We start from the raw sequence: 23,340 nt of genomic DNA, 5'->3' as shown, positions 1-23,340 counted from the left end.
TATTATTCAAAACTTGAAATATAACTTGCATAACAATGACCATCATGAAACTTGCATATTAATAATTACATGTGTACTTGCATGGAGATGAAAATGTCAATAAATGTAATTAATCTATAAGTAATTTGCATGTTATAAGAATAGTGTAACTTGCATGCATGATTAAGCAATCAAAAAAATAGCGATTAAATTTAGGCATTTGATTCAAATCATATTAATGTGAATTAATTGCTAAATGCCAACTAAGTGCCCCCAATGGATCTTAATAGATTGAATGATTCTAATTATAACATTTGATATAATATAATTTACAATTATAAATTTACTATAGATAAATTAATCATGAATTTACTACTCAATAATCCCCAATATTTGTAAATTTTTCTAAGTTAAATTTAATCTTAAAGTTTATACTAAGGAAAAAAAAAGAAAAGAAAAATAACCATTTCTAAATTGCAATTTATACATTTATTTATAAATTGTATTTTATATATTTATATTAAAAAAAAACCTAAGAAAAAAAATATATATAAAAAAAAGGGTAGGCGAATTGTTTAAGGGTTAGTGGGGAGTGGGGCCCACGGGTCCCATCACCACTGCGGGTCTGTGGAAGCAAGCCCACAGTGATGAGGGGACCTCGTGGTCCCCTCCACTACCCTATGGCCACTACTGTGACAGTGATCGCAGGGGAAGTGGAGGGTACCACTTCCCCGGCGGTTACGATAACCGCCTCCCCCATGCACGCCGCCCGATGTTTTTCGAACCAAGTTTCGAAAACATGTTTATTTTTTATTTTTAATTTATAATCACTTGAAATGTTTGATATATTCATTATTGTTGAATTAAATTTAATATATATATATATATATAGCTATACATTCCCAGATTTTTTTTAATGTAAATAAAAAGAGTATTTATGAAAATAAGAACAAAATACAAGAACGAGATGAAATAGAGAGGTTTGCTTCAGAAATAATATAGATAATTAAGTTATCACAGAGGTAGGCAAATTGTTTTAAGTTGATTTCACAAAAATTAGAAAATTAATATTCACAGAGAGAGGGCTTTCTGAGAGAAAAGAATAATATTTTCCACAGTGAATAATGAAGACAGTGAGGGTTATATTTTATTTTTAGACTTTTTTGTTCATAGAGAAGTAAGGCTGCTCATAAGGAATTAAAATTTATGATCAAATCTACATTCATAGAGAGGGATTTCCAGAGAAGTAAGATTAAATTAAAGGATGAGATTTTACTTTCAGTTTTCCATTCGAAGAGCCAAAGAAAAAAATTCAAGAGAAGAATAAATATTAAGATTCATATCATTTAATCACACAGGGAAGATTTCTAATCTTAGGAAAAAAAATAAAAAATTAAATAAGGGAAACATGATTTTTGGATAGATCTAAAATCTTTGGAAAAGCAAAAAGCAAGATCATGTGCCTATTTTTCTTAAGGGAAATAAAATAGATAATAAAACTATCTTTTACATGCATTATGTGAAAGAAATTTATCAATATTTATTCCTAAATAAAAAGAGAAGATTTACAATAAGGGAAGATCTAGAACTATATTTTGGATAATACCATTTCTCATAAGTGAATGTGAAATAACAAGAGGAGAACCTAGCTTATTGAGCTTGATGTTGAATCCTCTAGCTATCCTTTGATCCTTCCTTGCAACTTGAGAGAAATCTTTCAAACAACAACTTAAAAATCCTGCAACAAAAATGAGACTACCAAAGAAAATCCTACTTCTAAAAGCTTGGGAAATTTACTTCAAAACATAATCAACTCCCTTCTTTGAAACTTGCATACAATTTTATAAGAAACATCCCTCAATCCCACTATCTAGAGAATTTGATTGAAAAAAGAGATTCTTTTCCAATATTGGATTCATGCAAATTGATTAAAACTTAGTGGAGGAGTTACATGCAAGGTGGTGGAGAATCCTCTAGAAGCTTCTAATTCCTCCTACAACATGTGCCATAATTGGGAGTGGAAATAAATAAAATAAAAATAATACTTTTTAAATTATATTCTCCAAGTGTGTGTGTGTGTGTGTGTGTGTGTCTATTTTATTCTTTTATAAAATTTATTCAATCATTTTAATTAGTTTAACCAAAAATTATATAATAGAATTGTATCAAATCCAAAGAGTGATAAAGGAGGGTTGTGACATTATTCTTGTTCCAAAAGTGAGGCTTTTCTTATGCTTTAGAATTGTTTTTGTTGTCTCTAAAAAATCGATGAGAACTTGTTCAAAAAGGGCCTTTACAATGGACAAACCTTTCTCAACAACTTCTTGAAATGTGGTCAAGCATAATTTACAAATTTCATACCCAATTTCCTAATTGAGTTTCTATGTGAACATCTCAATCAATTGCTTTTGTGGAACATGGCATCAACATCAACTAGCCAAGCTTCTCCATCTTTGTAAAAGATAAAAAAGAATCCCCATTACGTTGTTTGGTGGTATATAAAGTTGTCATTGAGACCTCATACTTAGTTTTGTAGGAGAAGTGTTGAATGAAATTCTTAGCCAAGTCACCCCAAGAACTAATCCCAAGTGGTAATCGTGAAAATCACTACATGGCTTGTCCCCCTAGACTATGAGGGAAGAGGTGAATTAGGTAGTAATCTTCATCAGATACCTATATACAATCATTGAATAATTCTCTAATATGTTTCTTAGGATCACCCTTTCCCTTGTACTTGTCAAATTTAGGTACATCAAAATTAGAGGGAAAGGGTGGTATGGGTAGATTCCTATCAAAGGGATAAGGAAAAATATCCTAAAGCATGTAGTTCTTAACAAGAGTATGCATACTAGCCATTTGTTGTTGTAATTCCTTCACTTGTTGTTGCAAATATCATTAGGAGGTGTTGTCTTCCTTCGATTTATCCCTATGTTTGAGCCACTAGGTGGAGGAGGAGGTGGAATGAAGGTGTTGTAATGACTACCGCGAGGAGGTACATAACTAGGAATTGGGTACTGGGTGGAGGAATGTTACTATATGGGTCTTTTGGAGGTGGTGGAGGAGGAATGAAATTGTCATATTAACCACCTAGAATATGACCTTGGTATTGATTAGAGAACCTTGAATGAGTGTGAGGATCATGAATGTGATTATGATGGGTATTAGAAACATGACCTTGATTTTTATCATCAAATAAAACATGATGTTGTCTAGTGGGACCATGACCATGACCTTATTTGGTATCTTGACATTAACCTTGGATATGACCATGTTGATGCTCCTTTAATGAAACTATTAGCATTACACTAAATTAAGGTTGCTGAGATTATTGATTAAGAATGATCACTATCTTGATATTATTATTTTGTCATTGATGTCAAGCAATTGATTTTCTAATTCAGTATGATGTTGTCATATCTTAAAGATTATGTTTTGATGAGTATAAAGATGTCGATAAATGACATAGAAAGAGTTATTCAATGGGCAACTATTACCGATTTTGACAATGATGAGATTATGATGTTTTGATATTACTACTCTATTTTACCGAGTAGGGAGCTGGTTGGTAAATGATAAGTTTATCAGTTACCGAGTATACTGAACAAAAGTAATCGAGATAGAATATCTACCAAGTAAAGTCCAGTATTAACCGAGTTTCAACTGAGCTATAATATAATGCATTAAATGAGTGATAAACATTATTTACTGAAGGATAAACGATGAGCTGGAGATTTATGGAAGATTGGAATGTCGTGCAAGAAGTTTGTTAAGGATCTGCGGCTATGGAAAATCGATAGTCAGATCTACAACACAGATTGTGAGGTTATTACAGAGCACAAGTACCAAGGAAGGAATACAAGTTTCAAGGCAAGATGAAATGTTTTCAGTTCGAAGGATACAATGAACCTAGTCAAGTTTGATGAACTGATGGCTAAGATTAATCATGGGAAATGTGATTAAGGAGATTAAGCGGTTAGGAATTGTTTATAAATATGGAGGAGATGAAGAACAAAGTATGCGGGCAAATAGAAGCACAATGATGCTACAAAGGTGACTACCGAGTACAGAAGATTGAAGATTTGTTTGAAGAACACACTGACAAGACCAGCAGAAGAATAAATAAGCCTTATGAAAAGATTATCTTGAACATATAGAATCTACTTTAGCATTTCAGATGTAAAGTTGCAGATATATTTTATTACTGTTATTTATTTTTGTAAGTGATAGAAAATCTCTTAACCGAGTGGACCTAATAGTCTTATTTGTAAATCCTCTGACAAGGTGACATTCTAAATGAGTGTTTGAAATCCTCTAACAAGGTCACTTCTAACAAAGTGCAAGATCCTAACAGATCTGAGGGAAATCCCTTAACCGGGTCACATCTAGCAATGTGTATGTATCTTTAACAGGATTTTCTTTTAACCGAGCATACTCTAGAAGAGTATATTTTTCTTGTGGGTCCGGAATCCCACAGTGGTTTTTCCCTATTTGGGTTTCCATGTTAAATCCAGTGTTATGTGTTTTTGATATTTCAAGTTTATAAGTTTATATGTTTGAATGATTTACAGTCATATCTAGAAAGGGCTACCGAGGTTGAATATGATGAAATTGTTGAAAAGAAAGTTTATATGATTCACCCCCCCGCCCCCTCCCCTCTCATCTTGTTGACAATTGGTGTAAGAGTTAACAATTGGTATCAGAGCACTCCGAAAGTAAAGTTTAAAGGAACTTGAGACAAGATCCAAAGATGTATAGAAGGGAAGCACCAAAGTTGAGCAAGTCAAGTTTCTCTACATGGAAGAAAAGGATGAAGATGCATCTATCAGGAATTGGAGAATATGCAACATATTATCTGGAAAATGATTACACTGCACCTCTCACCTATATGATGACAATAGAAGAAATAAGAGTAAAGCAAGAACATACTCAAGGAATGATTGAGATAACATCAACATTGACCAACTCAGAGTTTAACGATCTAGAAGGTTGTAATGATTCCAAAGCAATGTGGGATAAGCTTGTATCTTTTTATGGTGGAGATGAACATGTTCAAAGAGAAAAAGTAGATAGTCTAAGCGGACAACTTGAATCCATGAGAATGAATTAAGGTGAGAACATAAATCAATACAACACAAGGTTAAAGGAAATTGTCAATCAAATCAAAGGAGCATGAGGAACTATTGAAGAAAAGGATGTAACAAGTAAGTTGTTAAGAACACTTTTACCTGCTTATGCTATTAGAGTCTCTGCAATTAATGAATTGAGATCTGTACCAAACATGCCAGTCTCTCTGGATGCTACTATCGGTAAGCTACATGCATTTGAGTTAAGTAATTTTGATAACAGTGAATCCTCGGTAAACAAAGTTGAATATGCTTTCAGTTCTTTTCATATTAGTGAATCTGATGATTACAATGATATAATGTATAAGTATGCTGGAGGAGATTCCAGTGGAGCAAGTGAGAGATTTCACAAAACCATGGAAGAAGTACACAAACTATATGAGGAAATCAGAAAGCAAGAAGAGTTTGAAGTACTATTAGCCAGAAGGTTACCGAGAGGAAAAGGTAAGTATAAAGGAAAGTTACCTTTAAAATGTTTTAACTGTGATAAGATTGGACATATGGCTTCAAACTGTCCTGACAAAGAATCTAGAGAAAGAGAGAATACTGAGAAGACAGACAGAAAGACATCCATTACATAGGACATCGAGAATTCAGAAGAAGAGATAGAAAGACATGCCTAGTAGCTGATGAGGAATCCAATGATGATAAATCTAATGGGACTGAGACATAGGAAGTTGTTTATGTGGCTATCAAAGATGGATCAGATGAAGAAAGGTATGAAGAAAAATCCTTAATATCACACATAAATAATAATGATTCTTGGATCATAGATAGTGGATGCTCACATCACATAACAGGAGATAAACACAAGTTTGTTAAATTAGAAGATTATGATGGAGGTTATGTAAGATTTGGTAATGATGCACCATGTCCTGTTAAAGGTAAAGGATCTATCACACTTCTTGACAATGCTAAATGTGATGATGTATATTGGGTTGAAGGTCTGAAATACTATTTTTTGAGTGTAGCACAACTAAACAATACAGGATACCGAATAGAATTTCATAAAGGAATTGTCAAAGTTCATGACAAGCATGGAAAGTTAGCTGCTACTGGGACTCAAACAAGAGGTAACACATTTCAACTTGACTCAACTCAGAACAAATGTCTGTATGAAAAAATAGAAGATACCTAGTTATGGCATAAAAGGTTTTGTCATGTAAATTTTGATAATCTGATCAAAATAAGTAATAAGCACAGAGTGAGAGGTCTACCGAACTTGGAAAAACCTGTGAATGCTATATGCAGAGGATGCCAGATGGGTAAGATGACAAAATCAAGCTTTACAAATAAGTCTTACACTTCTAAAGGAATTATAGATCCTATACATATTGATCTTTGTGGTCCTATGAAAGTTCAAAGTTATTATGGTGACAAATACTTCATATTATTTGTGGATGATTACTCAAGGATGATGCCAGTTATGTTTCTAAAAGAGAAATCATAAGCTTTTCAAATGTTTAAATGGTATAAGGCAAGAGTTAAAAAAGAAACAGGAAGACAGTTGAAATGTCTTAGATCTGATAGAGGAGGAGAATTCATTTCAGATGAATTTAACTTATTTTGCAATGATCATGGTATAAAGAGACAAGTGTCTGCACCAAGGACACCACAACAAAATGGAATAGCTGAGAGAAGAAACAGATCAATTGTAGATTGTGCCAGAACGTTGATGATAGAAAACAAAGTACCCCAAACATTTTGGAGAGAAGCAATAAGCACTTCTGTTTACACCCTAAATCGAGTACAACTAAAGAAATGAACTATGAAGACTCCTTATGAAATCTGGTATGACAAGAAACCAAATGTAAGTTATTTTAAGATATTTGGTAGTAAATGTTATGTTCACAAAGATGACATGAATGGAAAATTTGATCAGAAGAGTGAGGAAGGAACATTTCTTGGTTATTCCTCTAGGAGTAAAGCATTTAAATGTCTGATCAAATCATCTAACAAAACTGTGGAAAGTGCAAATGTGAAAATTGATGAATTTGCATAAAGGAATGATGAAGGAAACTCTAAAGAACCAGAAGATTATGAAGAGTTCGTATATGTTCAACTGAGAGGTCTTACCGAGCAAGCAAATGTAGAAAATGTTCAATTACCGAGTGATGAAGAAGATCATACCAAGTCTATAGATCCAATAGATCATATAGAGCCGACAGAGCCTAGCGAGCCTATATTAGCAAAATATGTCAGAAGGAATCATACATCAAGTCAGATTATAGGAGATAAGGATGATCCAGTAATAACAAGGAACAAACTGAGATAGAACACAAGTTTGATATTCGAATTTGAACCAAGAATAGTAAAAGAAGCATTAAGCAATGAAGATTGGGTGAATGCTATGAAAGAAGAGATTGAACAAATCAAGAAAAATGAAACATGGACATTGGTCCCAAGACCAAAAGAGAAAAATGTAATCGGTACAAAGTGGATTTTTCAGAAACAAACTAAATGAAAAAGGTGAAGTCATTAGGAACAAAGCAAGACTAGTTTGCAAAGGTTATGCTCAAGAAGAAGGAATAGATTATGGGGAGACTTTTGCACCTGTGGCTAGACTTGAAGGAGTAAGAACATTGTTGGCATATGTTGCTTACAAAAATTTCAAGGTATATCAAATGGACGTTAAATCTGAATTTTTGAATGGTATACTAGAAGAAGAAGTTTATATTGAACAACTTGAAGGATTTATTGAAGAGAAGAATAAAAATCAGGTATGCAAGTTAAACAAAGCTTTATATGGTTTAAAGAAAGCACCTCAAGCATGGTATGAAAGATAGCACTCATACTTAATCAGGATTGGTTTTATGAGGACTAGTGAAAATAGCAACATGCATATGAAGAATGATGAGGATAATGGAATATTGATTTCAGCCATATTTGTTGATGATATTATTTTTTGTGGCAATGACTCTTTATATAAGAATTTTGGAAATGAAATGTGCAAATAATTTGAGATGTCATTAATCGAATAGATAAAGTATTTTATAGGTTTACAGATACTGCAAATGAAAAATGGGATTTTCATTACTCAATCCAAGTATATAAAGGAAATCTCGAAGAAATTTGGAATGGAGGATTCTAAACCTGTAAGTACTCCTATGACTACTAATTGTAAACTATCAAAGAATGATGAATGTGCATCTGTAGATGAGACACTTTATCAACCTATGATTGGAAAACTGCAATATGTAGTTCATAGCAGACCGGATATAGCACATGCAGTAGGGATAACTGCAAGATTTTCAGTAGATCCCAAAGAAACCCATATGACAGCAATCAAGAGAATTTTCAGATACTTAAGAGGCATTGAAGATTATGGATTATTTTATGAAAAGAAGAATGATTTTGACTTAAAAGTCTATACTGATGCTGATTGGGCAAGAAACATTGATGACTGGAAAAGCACAAGTGGTGGAGCTTTCTTTTTGGGAGAAAGACTAGTTAGTTGGCTTAGCAAGAAACAAGGATGCATTTCACAGTCAACAGTTGAAGCTGAATATGTAGCTGCTGCATTGGATTGTACCAATATAGCATGGATCAAACAACTGTTGGAAGGTATAACTGAGAAAGTTACCAAGCCAGTAACTATATTTTATGGTAATACAAGTGCTATTAACATTTCAAAGAATCCAGTAATGCACTCTAAGACAAAGCATATATCAATAAAGTATCATTATCTTAGAGAAGAAGTTCAAGAAAAGAAAGTTGTGCTGGAACATGTTAGCACAAAAGAACAATTGGTAGATATTTTCACAAAGCCACTGCCAAAGGACACTTTTGAGTATCTTTGAAGTAAGTTAGGGGTCCTACCCCTATCTAGTACTCACTGACAAAATTCGGTGAAAGCATCAATTCTATGAATTTATAGAATATTATTTATGAGTTGATGCTAATTTACACACTTTAGGATGTTGTCTAAAGTTGTGCAGGAAATAATAAATGAAGACAAACTACTCTGACCGAGACTAAGATGATATATTTGTACATGTTTTACCAGCCGACAACATACTTCACAGTGGGACTAATCATTGATAAAGTCTTACTTTTGGCATTGTTGTCAAAGGGGGAGAAGACTACTGAGTAGATAACCAAGCAAGGGGGAGAAGTCTACCAAAGAAAGAAGACTATTGAGAAAGGGAGAAGATTTGAATCAAAGTTTTACAGCTCAAGGATAACAGGTGATGATCAACCATAGTTCGAATCAATTGAAGAAATCAAGTTGGAAGTTGGTATTGCCATCAATGCTAAAGGGGGAGATTGTTGGCATTACACTAAATTAAAGTTGCTGAGATTATTGATTAAGAATGATCACTATCTTGATATTATTATTTTGTCATTGATGTCAAGCAATTGATTTTCTAATTCAATATGATGTTGTCATATCTTAAAGATTATGTTTTGATGAGTATAAAGATGTCGGTAAATGACACAAAAAGAGTTATTCAATGGGAAACTATTACCGAGTTTGACAATGATGAGATTATGATGTTTTGATATTACTACTCTATTTTACCGAGCAGGGATCCAGTCGGTAAATGATAAGTTTATCAGTTACCTAGTATACTGAATAGAAGTAACCAAGATGGAATATCTAACAAGTAAAGTCCAGTATTAACCAAGTTTCAACCGAGCTATAACAGAATGCATTAAATGAGTGATAAACATTATTTAATGAAGGATAAACGATGAGCTGGAGATTTATGGAAGATTGGAATGTCATGCAAGAAGTTTGTTAAGGATCTACGGTTATGGAAAATCGATAGTCAGATCTACAACACAGATTGTGAGGTTATTACAGAGCACAAGTACCAAGGAAGGAATACAAGTTTCAAGGCAAGATGAAACATTTTCAGTTCGAAGGATACAATGAACCTAGTCAAGTTTGATGAACTGATGGCTAAGATTAATCATGGGAAATGTGATTAAGGAGATTAAGCAGTTAGGAATTGTTTATAAATATGGAGGAGATGAAGAACAAAGTATGCGGGCAAATTGAAGCACAGTGATGCTACAAAGGTGACTACCAAGTACAGAAGATTGAAGATTTGTTTGAAGAACACAGTGACAAGCCCAACAGAAGAATAAACAAGTCTTATGAAAATATTATCTTGAACATATAGAATCTGCTTTAGCATTTCAGATGTAAAGTTGCAGATATATTTTATTACTATTATTTATTTTTGTAAGTGACAAAATCTCTTAACCGAGTGGACCTAATAGTCTTATTTGTAAATTCTCTGACAAGGTGACATTCTGAATGAGTGTTTGAAATCCTCTAACAAGGTCACTTCTAACAAAGTGCAAGATCCTAACAGATCTGAGAGAAATCCCTTAATCAGGTCACATCTAGCAATGTGTATGTATCTTTAACAGGATTTTCTTTTAACCGAGCATACTCTAGAAGAGTATATTTTTCTTGTGGGTCCGAAATCCCACAGTGTTTTGTCCCTATTTGGGTTTCCATGTTAAATCCAGTGTTATGTGTTTTTGATATTTCAAGTTTATAAGTTTATATGTTTGAATGATTTACAGTCATATCTAGAAAGGGCTACTGAGGTTGAATCTGATGAAATTGTTGAAAAGTAAGGTTATTTGATTCACCCCCCCCCCCCCCCCCCCCATCTCATCTTGCTGACAATTGGTGTAAGAGTTAACAGAAACATGAGATTGTTTAGTGAAAGTACGAACATGAGCATGACCTTGGTTTGTATCATGATGTCAATCTTAGTGTTGGTCATTAATATGTGTATTGGTAGTTCTTCAACTATGAAGGTCACCAGTATGATATTGCTCATGGGTTTATCAAGTACACATTTGGATATGGATGTCTAGTTTTTGCAAAAGGCATGAAGGTGACTCAAACACTTGGGTATCTCTATGTCCATTTCTACTAGCATCGACACCATCTTGGTTGACCTCCAAAAGTTGAGAAACATCAAAATCGGGAGGTAACTTGACACCATCTTGAGAAATCATTAAGAAATAAAATTGTGGATCCTTGCGTAAGATTGTCTCAAGCAACTTGTTGCATTTTGAGTTGGACACTAATTTTGAATCTGTATTGAGGTTAAGGACTCATCATTCGAATCTTGCTCACTACTACATATTTTGAAATTCCTAGTGTTGTAAAACTCTTATTCATCATAAGCGTAAGTATCCATGTCTTGAGATCTTTAAGCTTCCTAGGCTTCTCTTTTGAGTATTTGGGCACTAGTTTCAATCATATAAGAGCCAAGTTTGACTTGGGGGAATGGAAAGATAATCAAGAGGTAATGATGGGGCAAATATATGACAACGACCAAAAGTCATGAGTTTTCCTTGTAAAGGTCCTAAAATGAAGTTCCAAATGATGATAGAATTAGGATTATGATAGATATCCATGAATCGATAACTCAAGCAAGATATGACTTCTTGCGACATGAAAAATTCCAAGGTAAGGTATTCTAACTCAAGAGACTATAATGGTGTCCTACTTGAAGATGATAGATCTAAGCAAGAGACCACTTAGTGATATCAAAGTTTGATGGAAGATAGCGAGGACAAGAATATAACTTTGAACTTTTGGCAAGGTTGGTGTTCTGGATGAATGAGGGTTTGAAAGAACTAAAAATAGAAAGGTAGAAATGGTGACATGATGGTTGACTGGCTAGGAATCCTAAGGAATTAGTTAGGAAACTCTGTCAATCTCTTTAAACAAATACGTAGAAAGATACTAGGGATGTGATGATATATGCCACAAATGTGTTTTTAAGATCTAAACACACAATAATAATGTCCAAATATGTATTTTTGCATAAAAATAGACATGACAATAGATACTTGGAACACAACAAGATGTGCCACAAGACATGGCAAGATGTCTCAGAGATGTAATGGAAAGTGCCACAAATGCAGCAAGATGTCTTAGAGACATGTTTCTGGGGAATTGTTTTTTGCCTAATGCCTGTCCAAGTATAAATTTATTTTTTGGTATTGAATGTGAAAAAATCTAATTCTTTGATGATCATTGCACTGGCAAGAAAACACTGCAAAAAAGAAGACATAATTGTTGTTGTGTGATTAATGATAACAAGGGTATGGCCTACAATCCTCAAAGCCCAAATTTCCATTGATCTTATCACAAAAGAAGACACACCAAAAATGGGCTATTCATAAGGTCAATGTCCAATGGTAGAAAACTCAGTCCCACACTTAGAGTCTCCTTAAAATTAAAAGTGCAACAACTTAAGGGGTGCTTCACAACCTTGTCTTTACGAGAGACGACAGGCAGGGGCCTCCAAAACATTATAAAAAATAAATTAAGTAAATAATAAATATTTTTTTAATTAAAGGGGTATTATAGGTGTCTACAATTTGTAGTTTGCATGGTGTTGTCATTAATGTCACACTTGTGTGTATTAATGACATAGGTAAAGAGGAAGTTGTAGTTGCTCAGTTGTGTTTTTAGTACAATTGTGGTCATTTTTGTTAATCTAATTATTAATTGGTATGTATGATCTGAAAATGACAGTTCAGATATTGTTATGATGTCTAGTTGTAATATTTAGTGAGTATTTGATATTTCTAAAAGGTGGCAGTAGAGGAAGTTGAAATACGCAAGAAAGAGTATTTAAAGTCCTTATGGGAGAATGCTCTACATTCCTCTTCTTTTGAAGAGGATGACTTGCAGTTTTGGATTTAATGCCTATTTTTGTGGATGTTGTAGTATTATATTTTTAGGTCCTTAGTAGTTTGAATGTTGAAGTTGGTTGTTGTAGTTTGTTAATAGTGAGGTTGTTTATTAAGACTACTCCAAAGAATGATTTGCATCACTCTGCAGTGTTGGTTAAAGTTTTCTATCTTGGAGGGCATGTTCTTATTGCTCATGCAATGTTATAGTTCAAAATTCAACTGTTGGTTTTCTCTGCAACTAAAGTTATGTTGTTTTATTTTTTGGCGCTATCTGTTGTATTGGTCTCTAGCTGACTTAGTTGGTTTATCTTATTCAGATCATACTCTTTTGGTCTGGATATTGATTGGAGGTTGAGTTAAAGTGTTGTTATGGGTTTTATTGGGGAGTGTGAAGATACATATTAAGTTATTTGCATTAGAAAATTATTTTGGGTTGATTGGCTAGGGTGCTTTATTGTTTATCTACATGTTACGTTTGATGTTGACTTTGAAGGATGTGTTGGTATGTGTAGTTTGTTGGAATCAACTTAGGAAGACATATTGTAATGTATTGTGGTCCCCTTTATCTCCTAAAGTGGACCACATTTAGTGAAATACTTCATGGTGGCTGACTTTGTGTAATTTATGTTTGTGTGTGGTTGATGCATTTGAGTGTGTTGATGAATAAGTTGATCTATGTAGATGTGCAAGTGCATGAATTGAGGTGTGGATTGGTTGAGGATAATGTAGAAGTACATGTGTTGAAGGAAAAAGTGTGAATAGAAACTTGTGATGTATTTATGATAAGGAGATTCTACTCAGATTCAATTCATCTTTTCTCAATGTTTGTCGAAAAGTATCGAGTCCTTTTGGTAGCTTGGCAGATCTGTATCTTGCTCTAGGATCGTGCATCTCAATAATGTATGTCCAATGTATCTTTCCCTAAGGTTGTGTGACTTACCCTTCAATTCCAAATCAGGAGTAGTGAACTTCCTTGGTGTTGTGCCTAAAATATTATATTCAATCACTTATATTGTGAGTGTGATTATCACTATGGTTTTTCCCACATTAGGTTTCCCATGTAAAATTTTGGTGTTCATGTGTTTAGTGTTTGGTGTTTATCATTTAATCTTTCATTGATGTTTAGTTGGTTAATGATAATTGATAAGTATTTATGACTAAAGAAATTTAAAAGGATTTGGATAAGACTCAGAGTTATTGAAGTTCATGGGTTGCAAATCTGTAGAGCAAATTTGGGATAAGTTAAGAAAGATTTACGAAGGAGATCTAAAGATCAAGCAAGTCTAGATGCATAATCTAAAGTATAAATGTGAGACAATGAGGATGTCTAAAGATGAGATCATTGAAGGTAACTTGCATTGAGTGAATAAGATAGTAAATGCAATTGGAGGTGTTGGTGGAGCACTAGGAGAAACTAAATTTGTGAAAAAAGTAATGAGGACACTACCTAGATCCTATAATCCTAACCCTAAGTGAGAAAATTTCCTATCTTTGCGATAAAAGAGTTAAATTTAGTGATCAAACTTAATAGAGCATGAAGATTTAAATTTTTGTCAAGGTGAGGATCCATGAAGGATAGGTTGTTGATTAATAGACCTTGATTTTGAATGCATGACTCATGGATTAGGAAGAGACACAAAGCTTATCACAAAAAAACCAATAACATGCTCTTCATTAGTTACAAATTTTAAATTATCATTTTGTGAAACTGACTCATCTCACTTATTGTAATTAAAATTTATAATTTTAATCCGATTTATAGAAAAGCTAGGTAAATCCTAACTTGTTCCCAACAAGTAGTTGTAAAAACTGATCACTTAGATAGTTATGAGTAGTAATGACTAAGGTAGTTGCGAGAAATAATTACCTAGGTAGTTATGAAAAGTGATTACTTAGGTAGTTACAAAAAGTAGTTACAAGCTAGTTATCAAAGAGCTAGCGTATAAATACAATGCTAATTAAAATGTAAAGGGGACTTTTATAGAGGGGAAATTTTGGAGAAATTCTTAGAGAGATACATTGACGACTTTTGTGTTTACACTCTATACAAAAGGGTTCTTGAGATTGCATAATTCCATGGAAACAATAAAGAATGTATTTAGCTTGAATGTTCTAGATAAATTTTCAAGTTATTATTACTAATTTTTTGTATGTCAACTTAGTGATATCTTTTGTCTACATGAAAATCACATCTATTAAATTTCTTATAATCCATGTAGTTGATCTTATGAAGTACATTTAGGATTTGGTATCTTAATTTGAATGTGTTGGAGTTACTAATCTCTTCATATGTTGAGATGTTTAATGCTTCTTTCATTGTCATTGCATAGAAAAACATACTTTATCATGAAAATACCTTTGCAATTATTATCAAGGAAATCCTATTTAGTATTTGTAGGTTTTCCTGTAGGGTTTTTGTTATTAATCTTCCTTTAGTTTTGTCTTAACTATTTTAATACTTTCAAGTTAAACATACACAAAACCCATAAAAACCCCATCATACGAGAGAGTTGTGCCTCTCAAAAATAGAGGAATCTTGCTATTTCACAATGATCTCTCCAAATATTGGAATGATTGTCACTTCTCTTTGGGAAAATAGTGTCAGTTTTGGAGAATCAATCACGGTGAAAAATCGGTTTACCGATAGGATCAATTTGCACTCAAATGCAAACTTACCATAAACAGTAACCCTACATAATTGTAAGGTTGAAACACCATTTTAAAAATATTTATGGATGATATTATGAAAAAGAAGAAGAAATATATAATGTTTAGATCTACATTTCACCCACAAACTAATGGACAAACGAACGTAGTATATTAATGTTTGAGCAACTTGTTGAGATGTCCAGTGGGAGACAAGATAGAAAATTGGGACATGATCCTAACACAAGAAAATTTTGCATACAATAACTCAATAAACATCATTACAAGGAGAAAACCATTTGAGATTTTGATTGGGGTGCACCCCACAAGAGTTGCAAAACTCAGATTTACCAATATAGAAGGAAAAGGGAGTGTAGAAGTAGATGAATTTAGAAACTAAATGAAATGTTACAATTCATATTAAAGTTGGGAAACACTAATAGATAATGAATAAAAAATGCAAAGGTTAAGTACATGAGAGAAGGAGACACAAAGAGTTCCTAGTTGGTGATGAATTTAAGGTATATCTCAAGAAGGAGAGATTCCTACTAGGCATATACAACAAACTCAAGATAAATAAGTTTGGTCCATGAAGAATTCTAAAAATTTTTGACTCAAGTATCACCCTTGAAGTTAAGTTACCAAATGTAATTGACATATCGCCCATATTCAACACTGTAGATCTTCATTAGTATGATGAGAGACATTTAAGAAGAGACAATATAGAAGTTTCTTTCAAGGAGCAACTACCACAATACCAACAAGAGTAGATAGAATAGATGTTGGACAACAAAGTCGAGCATAATACCAAAAATTGATGGTACATGGAATACCTAGTGAAGGAGAGAGGAATACTAGTAGAAGACTCATCATGGGTTTCACAAGTAGAGATGGAATGTCTTGGATTTTATCCACAATTGGTAAAGTGCATGACACACTTATCAAATAACCTTGGGTGTCTGATGCAGGGGCATCCCAAAAAATTTAATGTGATCTATTGTATTACAATCATTTGGCTTGGAACAAGAAACCAAACATATATGACACCATTTGAACAACATATTCAAGTATCAAGACATTTGGGTCAATTTTTAAAAAGATATCACTAAAAAAAGATTGTAGTACAAATAAAATATCATATAGTTTATCAAGTGACACATGCAAAACCAAGTTTATCAAATCTAAAATATCACACAATAGATAGTGACCAATGAAACCTCCAAATGGGACCCTAGCCTAAGTTATTAGTTCTTTGAGCTTCATCATCAAGATTAAGTCAACCTACACATTTCATGAAGCATCGAGTGTTGGGTCACCTTTTAATTGACACAAATAATTACTAAGGCTTAGAATGAATATCTAAACATCTATTCCATTTAAGAGAAAGTAGTTAGGAATCTAGAGAGATAGTAGTCACTAAGCAAGTTAGGAGTCAACAAGTTAGTGAGTTAGTAACAAGAGTGTTATCCTGAATTCCATATTTGCATGTAAGCTTGCAATTAGCTTGTGGTGGCTTGTGGCCAATCTGTAATCTATACTTAGAAAGCAAATAAAAATTCTATAATCATTCTACTATATGAATCGATGATATTTCATGGTGTTAAGACATTTTTGTTGTGTGTAAATTTAGGCTACATGGTTTGATAGTCCTATCTTTAAAACCTTCCTCTATTTCTGCATTAATTACTAAAAGGTCTTATGCATTTTTTAATGAAATGTGAAAGGTAAAATAATGAAAAGCCCAAACAAACATCAAAGAGTAGTATGGAACAAATAACTCTATGGTTGAATTAAAATAACAATTAGCAAAGGAGTCAAGATAAGGAAAATGAAGGCTAAAAATAAATGAATTAAAGGAGTAAAGTTGCATCAAGATAGTTTGAAACCAAAATAGTCCAAGGAGCAATACATAACCTCACTCTTGTTATCCTTGAGCAAATCCTTCTTAGTTGATCTCCTTTTTCAAATGTTATTCTTGATTTTGAAAGACTCGTAGAACGGCATGACTTCCTCTCTCTCTCGACACCCTATCCCCTTTATCATATAAGAATGAGCTATTAGCAAAATTACCTTTACCATTTTCTACAATTTATATCAAGTTTGATATATCTCAAAATATTGGCTTAATGTACTAAGTAAAAACATGAAATGAATCTATTAAGAGTTTTTTCTTAGTGGTTCAACAACTAGATTGCTTAGATATCAATACCCCTGCATTTATTTACCCCTGCATTTATTTATACCCCTGTGTTTTGTACTTACTTTATATAAAAGTAAAAGATATGGTTACTGAAAGATCTTTTCCATATTTTAATCACCTCTAAGATCACATTCTTGATCGTCGGTAATCAAATGCGTATAGAAGCCGTCTCTAGCATACATCTTTGAACCTAAAACTTAAAATTAGACGGACGAGAGCATCAAAATAACGGTTACGTGAATTAGAATTAATTTCATTCAAGAAAACGCTTTTCTCCGAAACAGCCGAAAGTCATGAAGTTTAAAATTATTTTAAATTTGCAGAAAGTGCAAGTGCAAGTGCAAGTGCAAGGTAATGACACAAACTTATTAAAGACGTTTGGTTAATTGCTAAATCATTGACCCGTTGACCGGCAGGAAGTATAAGAAGAGCCTTTCCCACCCAAACAATAACAAACCACAATCTGCGTTTTCCTGCATCCCAAATAGAATGGCAATCCCTTCACACAAGCTGCTTTTAGTTTTCATGTCTCTTTTGCTTGTCTTCCTTCTCCTCTCTCCACGCTCTTCTTTTTCCCATCCATTACTCTCGACCAGCTGTCTTTCCCATGAATCCCAGGCTCTCCTTCGCTTCAAAGCTGCCTTGAATGACTCCCATGGCTATCTTAGTTCGTGGGTGAATGGAACAGACTGTTGCACCAACTGGACAGGCATCTCCTGTGACAATCACACCAACCACGTTGTCTCTCTTGACATAAGCAATCTCTTTGCTGAAGGCGTGATATCTGAGAGCCTGTGCCAACTTCGTTTTCTCACATCGCTCACTATACTTGACGTATTCTCTCTTACATCAGGTACTGTCATTCCTCCCTGTTTGAGAAATCTCTCTTATATTCGCTATTTAGATTTATCTGGAAATAGCTTTACTGGGATGATTCCCCCTTTCGTTTGTTCTCTCACCCGTCTTACATATCTTGATCTCTCATTTAATAGCTTCAATGGAAACATACCCTCCTGCCTTGGCAATCTTTCTTCTTTAACTAAACTTGACCTTTCTGACAACCCACTTAGTGGAAGCATACCCGCTTCTCTTGGAAGCCTTTCTTCTTTAACTGAACTTGACCTTTCTAACAACCCACTTAGTGGAAGCATACCTACTTCTCTTGGAAGCCTTTCTTCATTAACTGAACTTGACCTTTCTAACAACCAGCTTAGTGGAAGCATACCTGCTTCTCTTGGAAACCTTTCTTCTTTAACTGAACTTGACCTTTCTGAGAACCAACTTAGTGGAAGCATACCCGCTTCTCTTGGAAGCCTTTCTTCTTTAACTGAACTTGACCTTTCTGGGAACCAACTTAGTGGAAGCATACCCGCTTCTCTTGGAAGCCTTTCTTCTTTAACTGAATTTCACCTTTCTTACAACCAGCTTAGTGGAAGCATACCCGCTTCTCTTGGAAGCCTTTCTTCTTTAACTGAACTTTACCTTATTTACAACCAGCTTAGTGGAAGCATACCTGGTTCTCTTGGAAGTCTCTCTTTGTTGAGAAACTTATATCTTTCTTACAACCAGCTTAGTGGAAGCATACCTGCTTCTCTTGGAAGTCTCTCTTTGTTGAGAAACTTATATCTTTCTAACAATGAACTGAGGGGGAACATTCCAGATTCCTTAGGCAATCTTTCTTTACTCCAGGTGTTGGATGGTGTTAGCAATCGTTTCAATGAAACCATCTCTTCTTCCTCACTTCCACCATCTTTAGTTGTATTGGGCCTGTCACTAAATCACCACCAGTTGATTTCAGAAAATTCCTTTCACAAGCTTACAAGGTTAAGTTCTTTGTCTTTATCTGATTGTGTGCTAAATATTAGCACAATCTGGATTCCATCCTTTCAATTATATGAGTTGTCTTTAATGTCATGTACAATTGATGGTGAATTTCCACCTTGGATCTCAACACAATTCTCACTTGAAAGGTTGGAATTAACAAATGCTAGTCTTGTGGGTGTAATTCCCTCTTGGCTATGGGAAACCAGCCCTCAGTTGCAATATTTAAATCTCTCAGGAAATCATCTAGAAGGAAGCCTATCCTCAAATCTTTCAATATGCACACAACTTTCAAAGTTAGATGTGTCAAGAAATGGACTGAGTGGATGCATCCCATCAATATGGCCTTCCAGTATTTCAATATTGTTGCTTAATGACAATTTATTCAGTGGCAAGATTCCTTCAAGCCTAGGCAAATTATCTCGACTCCAAATATTAAATCTTGCAAACAATTTATTTAGTGGCAATATTCCTTATAGCCTGGGAAAATTATTTCAACTCCAGTTTTTAAATCTTGCAAACAACAAAATAAGTGGAATGATCCCTGCAAGCTTGTCCAATTGCTCTTCTCTCATTGTCTTAAATTTGGGAAACAACAGTTTGAAGGGAAGCTTACCATATGAATTTAGTAGACTAAGCCAATTAATGTCATTAGTTGTTCATGGTAATATCCTGAATGGATCTTTCCCACCTTCAATATCAAATTGTTCATTTTTACGAGTTCTTGATATCGGGAACAACTTTTTTGGAGGTGAAATGCCACCAACAATTGGAAATTTTTCTGTTCTAAGAGTATTGGTGATGAAGAAAAACAATTTTACAGGGAATATTCCTTCAGCCATAGGCCAACTAATATACCTTCAGATTTTGCTCCTTTCTTCCAATCATTTCTCAGGTTTAATTCCACACACAATTGTATCATTGCAAGCAATGACAATAGAAGACCAAGATGGTATTGTATTGTCCAATTTTTATGATGGGCAAACATATCGGGATGGATTGGATATGACTTCAAAGGGTATAGATGAGCACTACACATATATTCTTTCCACTCTCACAGCCATAGATCTATCAATCAATGAATTGGATGGAGGAATTCCTTTTGATTTTGGGAATTTAAAGGGGTTAAGGTTTGTGAACCTTTCAATGAACAATTTGAATGGGACCATTCCAAGTAGTTTGGGAGAAATGGGCCAGCTAGAGTCATTAGACCTTTCAAGAAATAAATTTTCAGGAAAAATCCCTATGGAGTTTACATCTCTTAGCTCTTTAGGTTTCCTAAATTTATCAAACAACCACCTTTCAGGAAGTATACCCCAAGGAACACAGATGGGTACATTTGGAGAAACCTCTTATTCAGGAAATTATAATTTATGGGGGTGTCCCGTACCCAAAAATTGTTCTTGGCCACACTATATTCCTCGTCCTCCTGAAGTTTCAATTAACAAAGAAAAGAAAAGCACTAAATATCCTTTGTATGGAATCGCATTAGGATTGTCATATGGAGTAGCATTTGGAGGAATAGTGTCATTGATCTTGATAAAAATGAGTTGGAGAGAGAAATATTTCAGTAAAGTTGATGCAATCCTAAAAATTGTGTTTCCATGGATGAAGGACTTGACATTATAAAAGGATACATCTATAAAAGGTGAGTTATTTTTTTTTCTTTGAAGTAATTGTCCTTATTTAAAATATTACAAAGTTTGAATTTAAATAGAAATTAGTACTTAGCTTTTTAGACAAATTCTCATTGGTTATTTTGTCTATTACTTGTGGATTATTTGTACCGCTTTTAAATTTAATAATGTAATTTCCTTTTATTGTTATAAATATGTGTACAAGAATTTACTTTTGCTAAGGCAGGCTTTTTGGTGTATTCTCCTTATTGAAGGCAAAAACACATTATTGGTGGCTTCACCCAACATATTATTGTATAAATATTGATTGTTATGCTAAATCAAGATAAAAATTGTTCTTTCATAGACGGAGGACCTAGTACTATAAAGGGGCACATCTATAAAAGGTGAGTTATATTTTTATTCTATGAAGTAATTATCCTTATTTAAAATATTATAATGTTAAAATTTAAATAGAAATTAATAGTTAGCTTTTTAGACAAATTCTCATTGGTTATTTTGTCTATTACTTGTGGATTATTTGTACAACTTTTAAATTTAATAATGAAATCCTTTGATTGTTATAAATATGTGTATAGGACTATAATTTTGCTAAGGAAGGCTTTTTGGTGTATTCTCCTTATTGAAGACAAAAACAAAAATAATGGTGGCTTCATCGAGCATATTATTGTATATGGTTTAATTGTTATGCTAAATCCATATAAAAATTATGTTTCCATGGATGAAGGACCTGACACTATAAAAAGGATACATCTATAAAAGGTGAGTTATAATTTTTTTCTATGGAGCAATTATCCTTATTTAAAATATTGCAATATTAAAATTTAAATATAAATTAATAGTTATCTTTTTAGAAAAATTCTCATTGGTTATTTTGTTTGTTACTTGTCGATTATTTGTACTACTTTTAAATTTAATAATGAAATCTTTTGATTGTTACAGATATGTGTACTAGACTTTTTTTTTGCGAAGGAAGGCTTTTTGGTGCACTCTCCTTATTGAAGACAAAAACATATTTTTGGTGGTTTCACCCAACATATTGTTGTATATAGTTTAATTATTATGCTAAATCAAGATAAAAATTGTGTTTCCATAGATGAAGGACCTGGCACTATAAAGGGATACATCTATAAAAGGCGAGTTTTTTTTTTCTATGAAGTAATTATCCTTATTTAAAATATTACAATGTTAAAATTTAAATAGAAATTAGTAGTTATCTTTTTAGACAAATTTTCATTGGTTATTTTTTCTACTAGTGGATTATTTGTACTACTTTTGAATTTAATAAGGAAGTCCTTTGATTGTTATAAATTTGTGTACATGAAGGCTTTTGGTGTGTTCTCTTTATTGAAGACAAAAACACATTAATTACTTGTGGCTTCACCCAACATATTATTGTATATAGTTTAATTGTTATGCTAAATTAAGATCAAAATTGTGTTTCCATAGATGACTTGGACCTGACACTATAAACGGACACATCTATAAAAGTGAGTTATAATTTTTTACTATAAAGTAATTATCCTTATTTAAAATATTACAATGTTAAAATTTAAATGGAAATTAGTAGTTATCTTTTTAGACAAATTTTCATTGGTTATTTTGTCTATTACTTGTGGATAATTTGTACTACTTTAAAATTTAATAATGAAATCTTTTGATTGTTATAAACATGTGTACATGACTTGTACAATTTCAGTCGACCTAGTGGTGGAGAACTTGTTCTCTTAAAAGAGAGGTCACAAGTTCAAATCCCACAAGGGGGTATGGTATGTACATCTTATCGGCTTTGGCTCATTACCAATTGATAAAAAAAAACACGTGTACATGACTTTTTTTTGCTAAGGTTGTCTTTTTGGTGTATTCTCCTTATTGAAGACAAAAGCATATTATTGATGGCTTCACCTAGCATATTATTGTACATAGTTTAATTGTTATGATAAATCAAGATTATATAATGTAATGTTTGCAAATATTAAATCTATTGCACATCATTTTGAAATGGCCTACATCTAATAGAAAGCTCGTATATTTACATGAAAAAAAGAATTTTTTTTTTTTTAAAATCACTCTGTTCATAAATATGAAAAAAAAATGATTGTGAAAAGCCTGATGTACAACCAATAATCTAGTTCTAAACATTCATATGTAATTAATATGAAAATTGGGGGAAAAAAAATAGTTTATGTAAAAGTGATACTTTTCTTCCTTATTTCACAAGATGGGATATATAGTTTTTTTGTTTTTGTTTTTT

At 33.2% G+C, this 23,340-nt stretch overlaps 1 protein-coding gene and 1 long non-coding RNA gene across 2 annotated transcripts; both read left to right on the top strand.

Moving 5' to 3' along the window:
* The first annotated feature begins 18,101 nt into the window (after window positions 1-18,101).
* Window positions 18,102-21,091, top strand: LOC131068170 (receptor-like protein 33). Its single transcript, XM_059214877.1, has one exon. The coding sequence runs from the start codon at window positions 18,118-18,120 to the stop codon at window positions 21,076-21,078; it is 2,961 nt and encodes a 986-aa protein (XP_059070860.1). The 5' UTR covers window positions 18,102-18,117; the 3' UTR covers window positions 21,079-21,091.
* A 61-nt stretch (window positions 21,092-21,152) lies between these two features.
* LOC131068165 (uncharacterized) lies at window positions 21,153-22,208 on the top strand. Its single transcript, XR_009359566.1, has 3 exons — window positions 21,153-21,472; window positions 21,665-21,848; window positions 22,029-22,208. It is a non-coding gene; the product is annotated as an uncharacterized LOC131068165 (long non-coding RNA).
* The last annotated feature ends 1,132 nt before the right edge of the window (window positions 22,209-23,340 follow it).

This window comes from Cryptomeria japonica, unplaced genomic scaffold, assembly GCF_030272615.1.
Source record: "Cryptomeria japonica unplaced genomic scaffold, Sugi_1.0 HiC_scaffold_14, whole genome shotgun sequence".
Taxonomy (NCBI): domain Eukaryota; kingdom Viridiplantae; phylum Streptophyta; class Pinopsida; order Cupressales; family Cupressaceae; genus Cryptomeria; species Cryptomeria japonica.
Note: the sequence above shows the minus strand (reverse complement) of the source record. Positions and strands in the feature narration are given on the sequence as shown.

Coding starts and splice junctions, on each gene's coding strand:
- LOC131068170 (XM_059214877.1), top strand. CDS start 18,118: ATGGCAATCCCTTCACACAAGCTGCTTTTAGTTTTCATGTCTCTTTTG.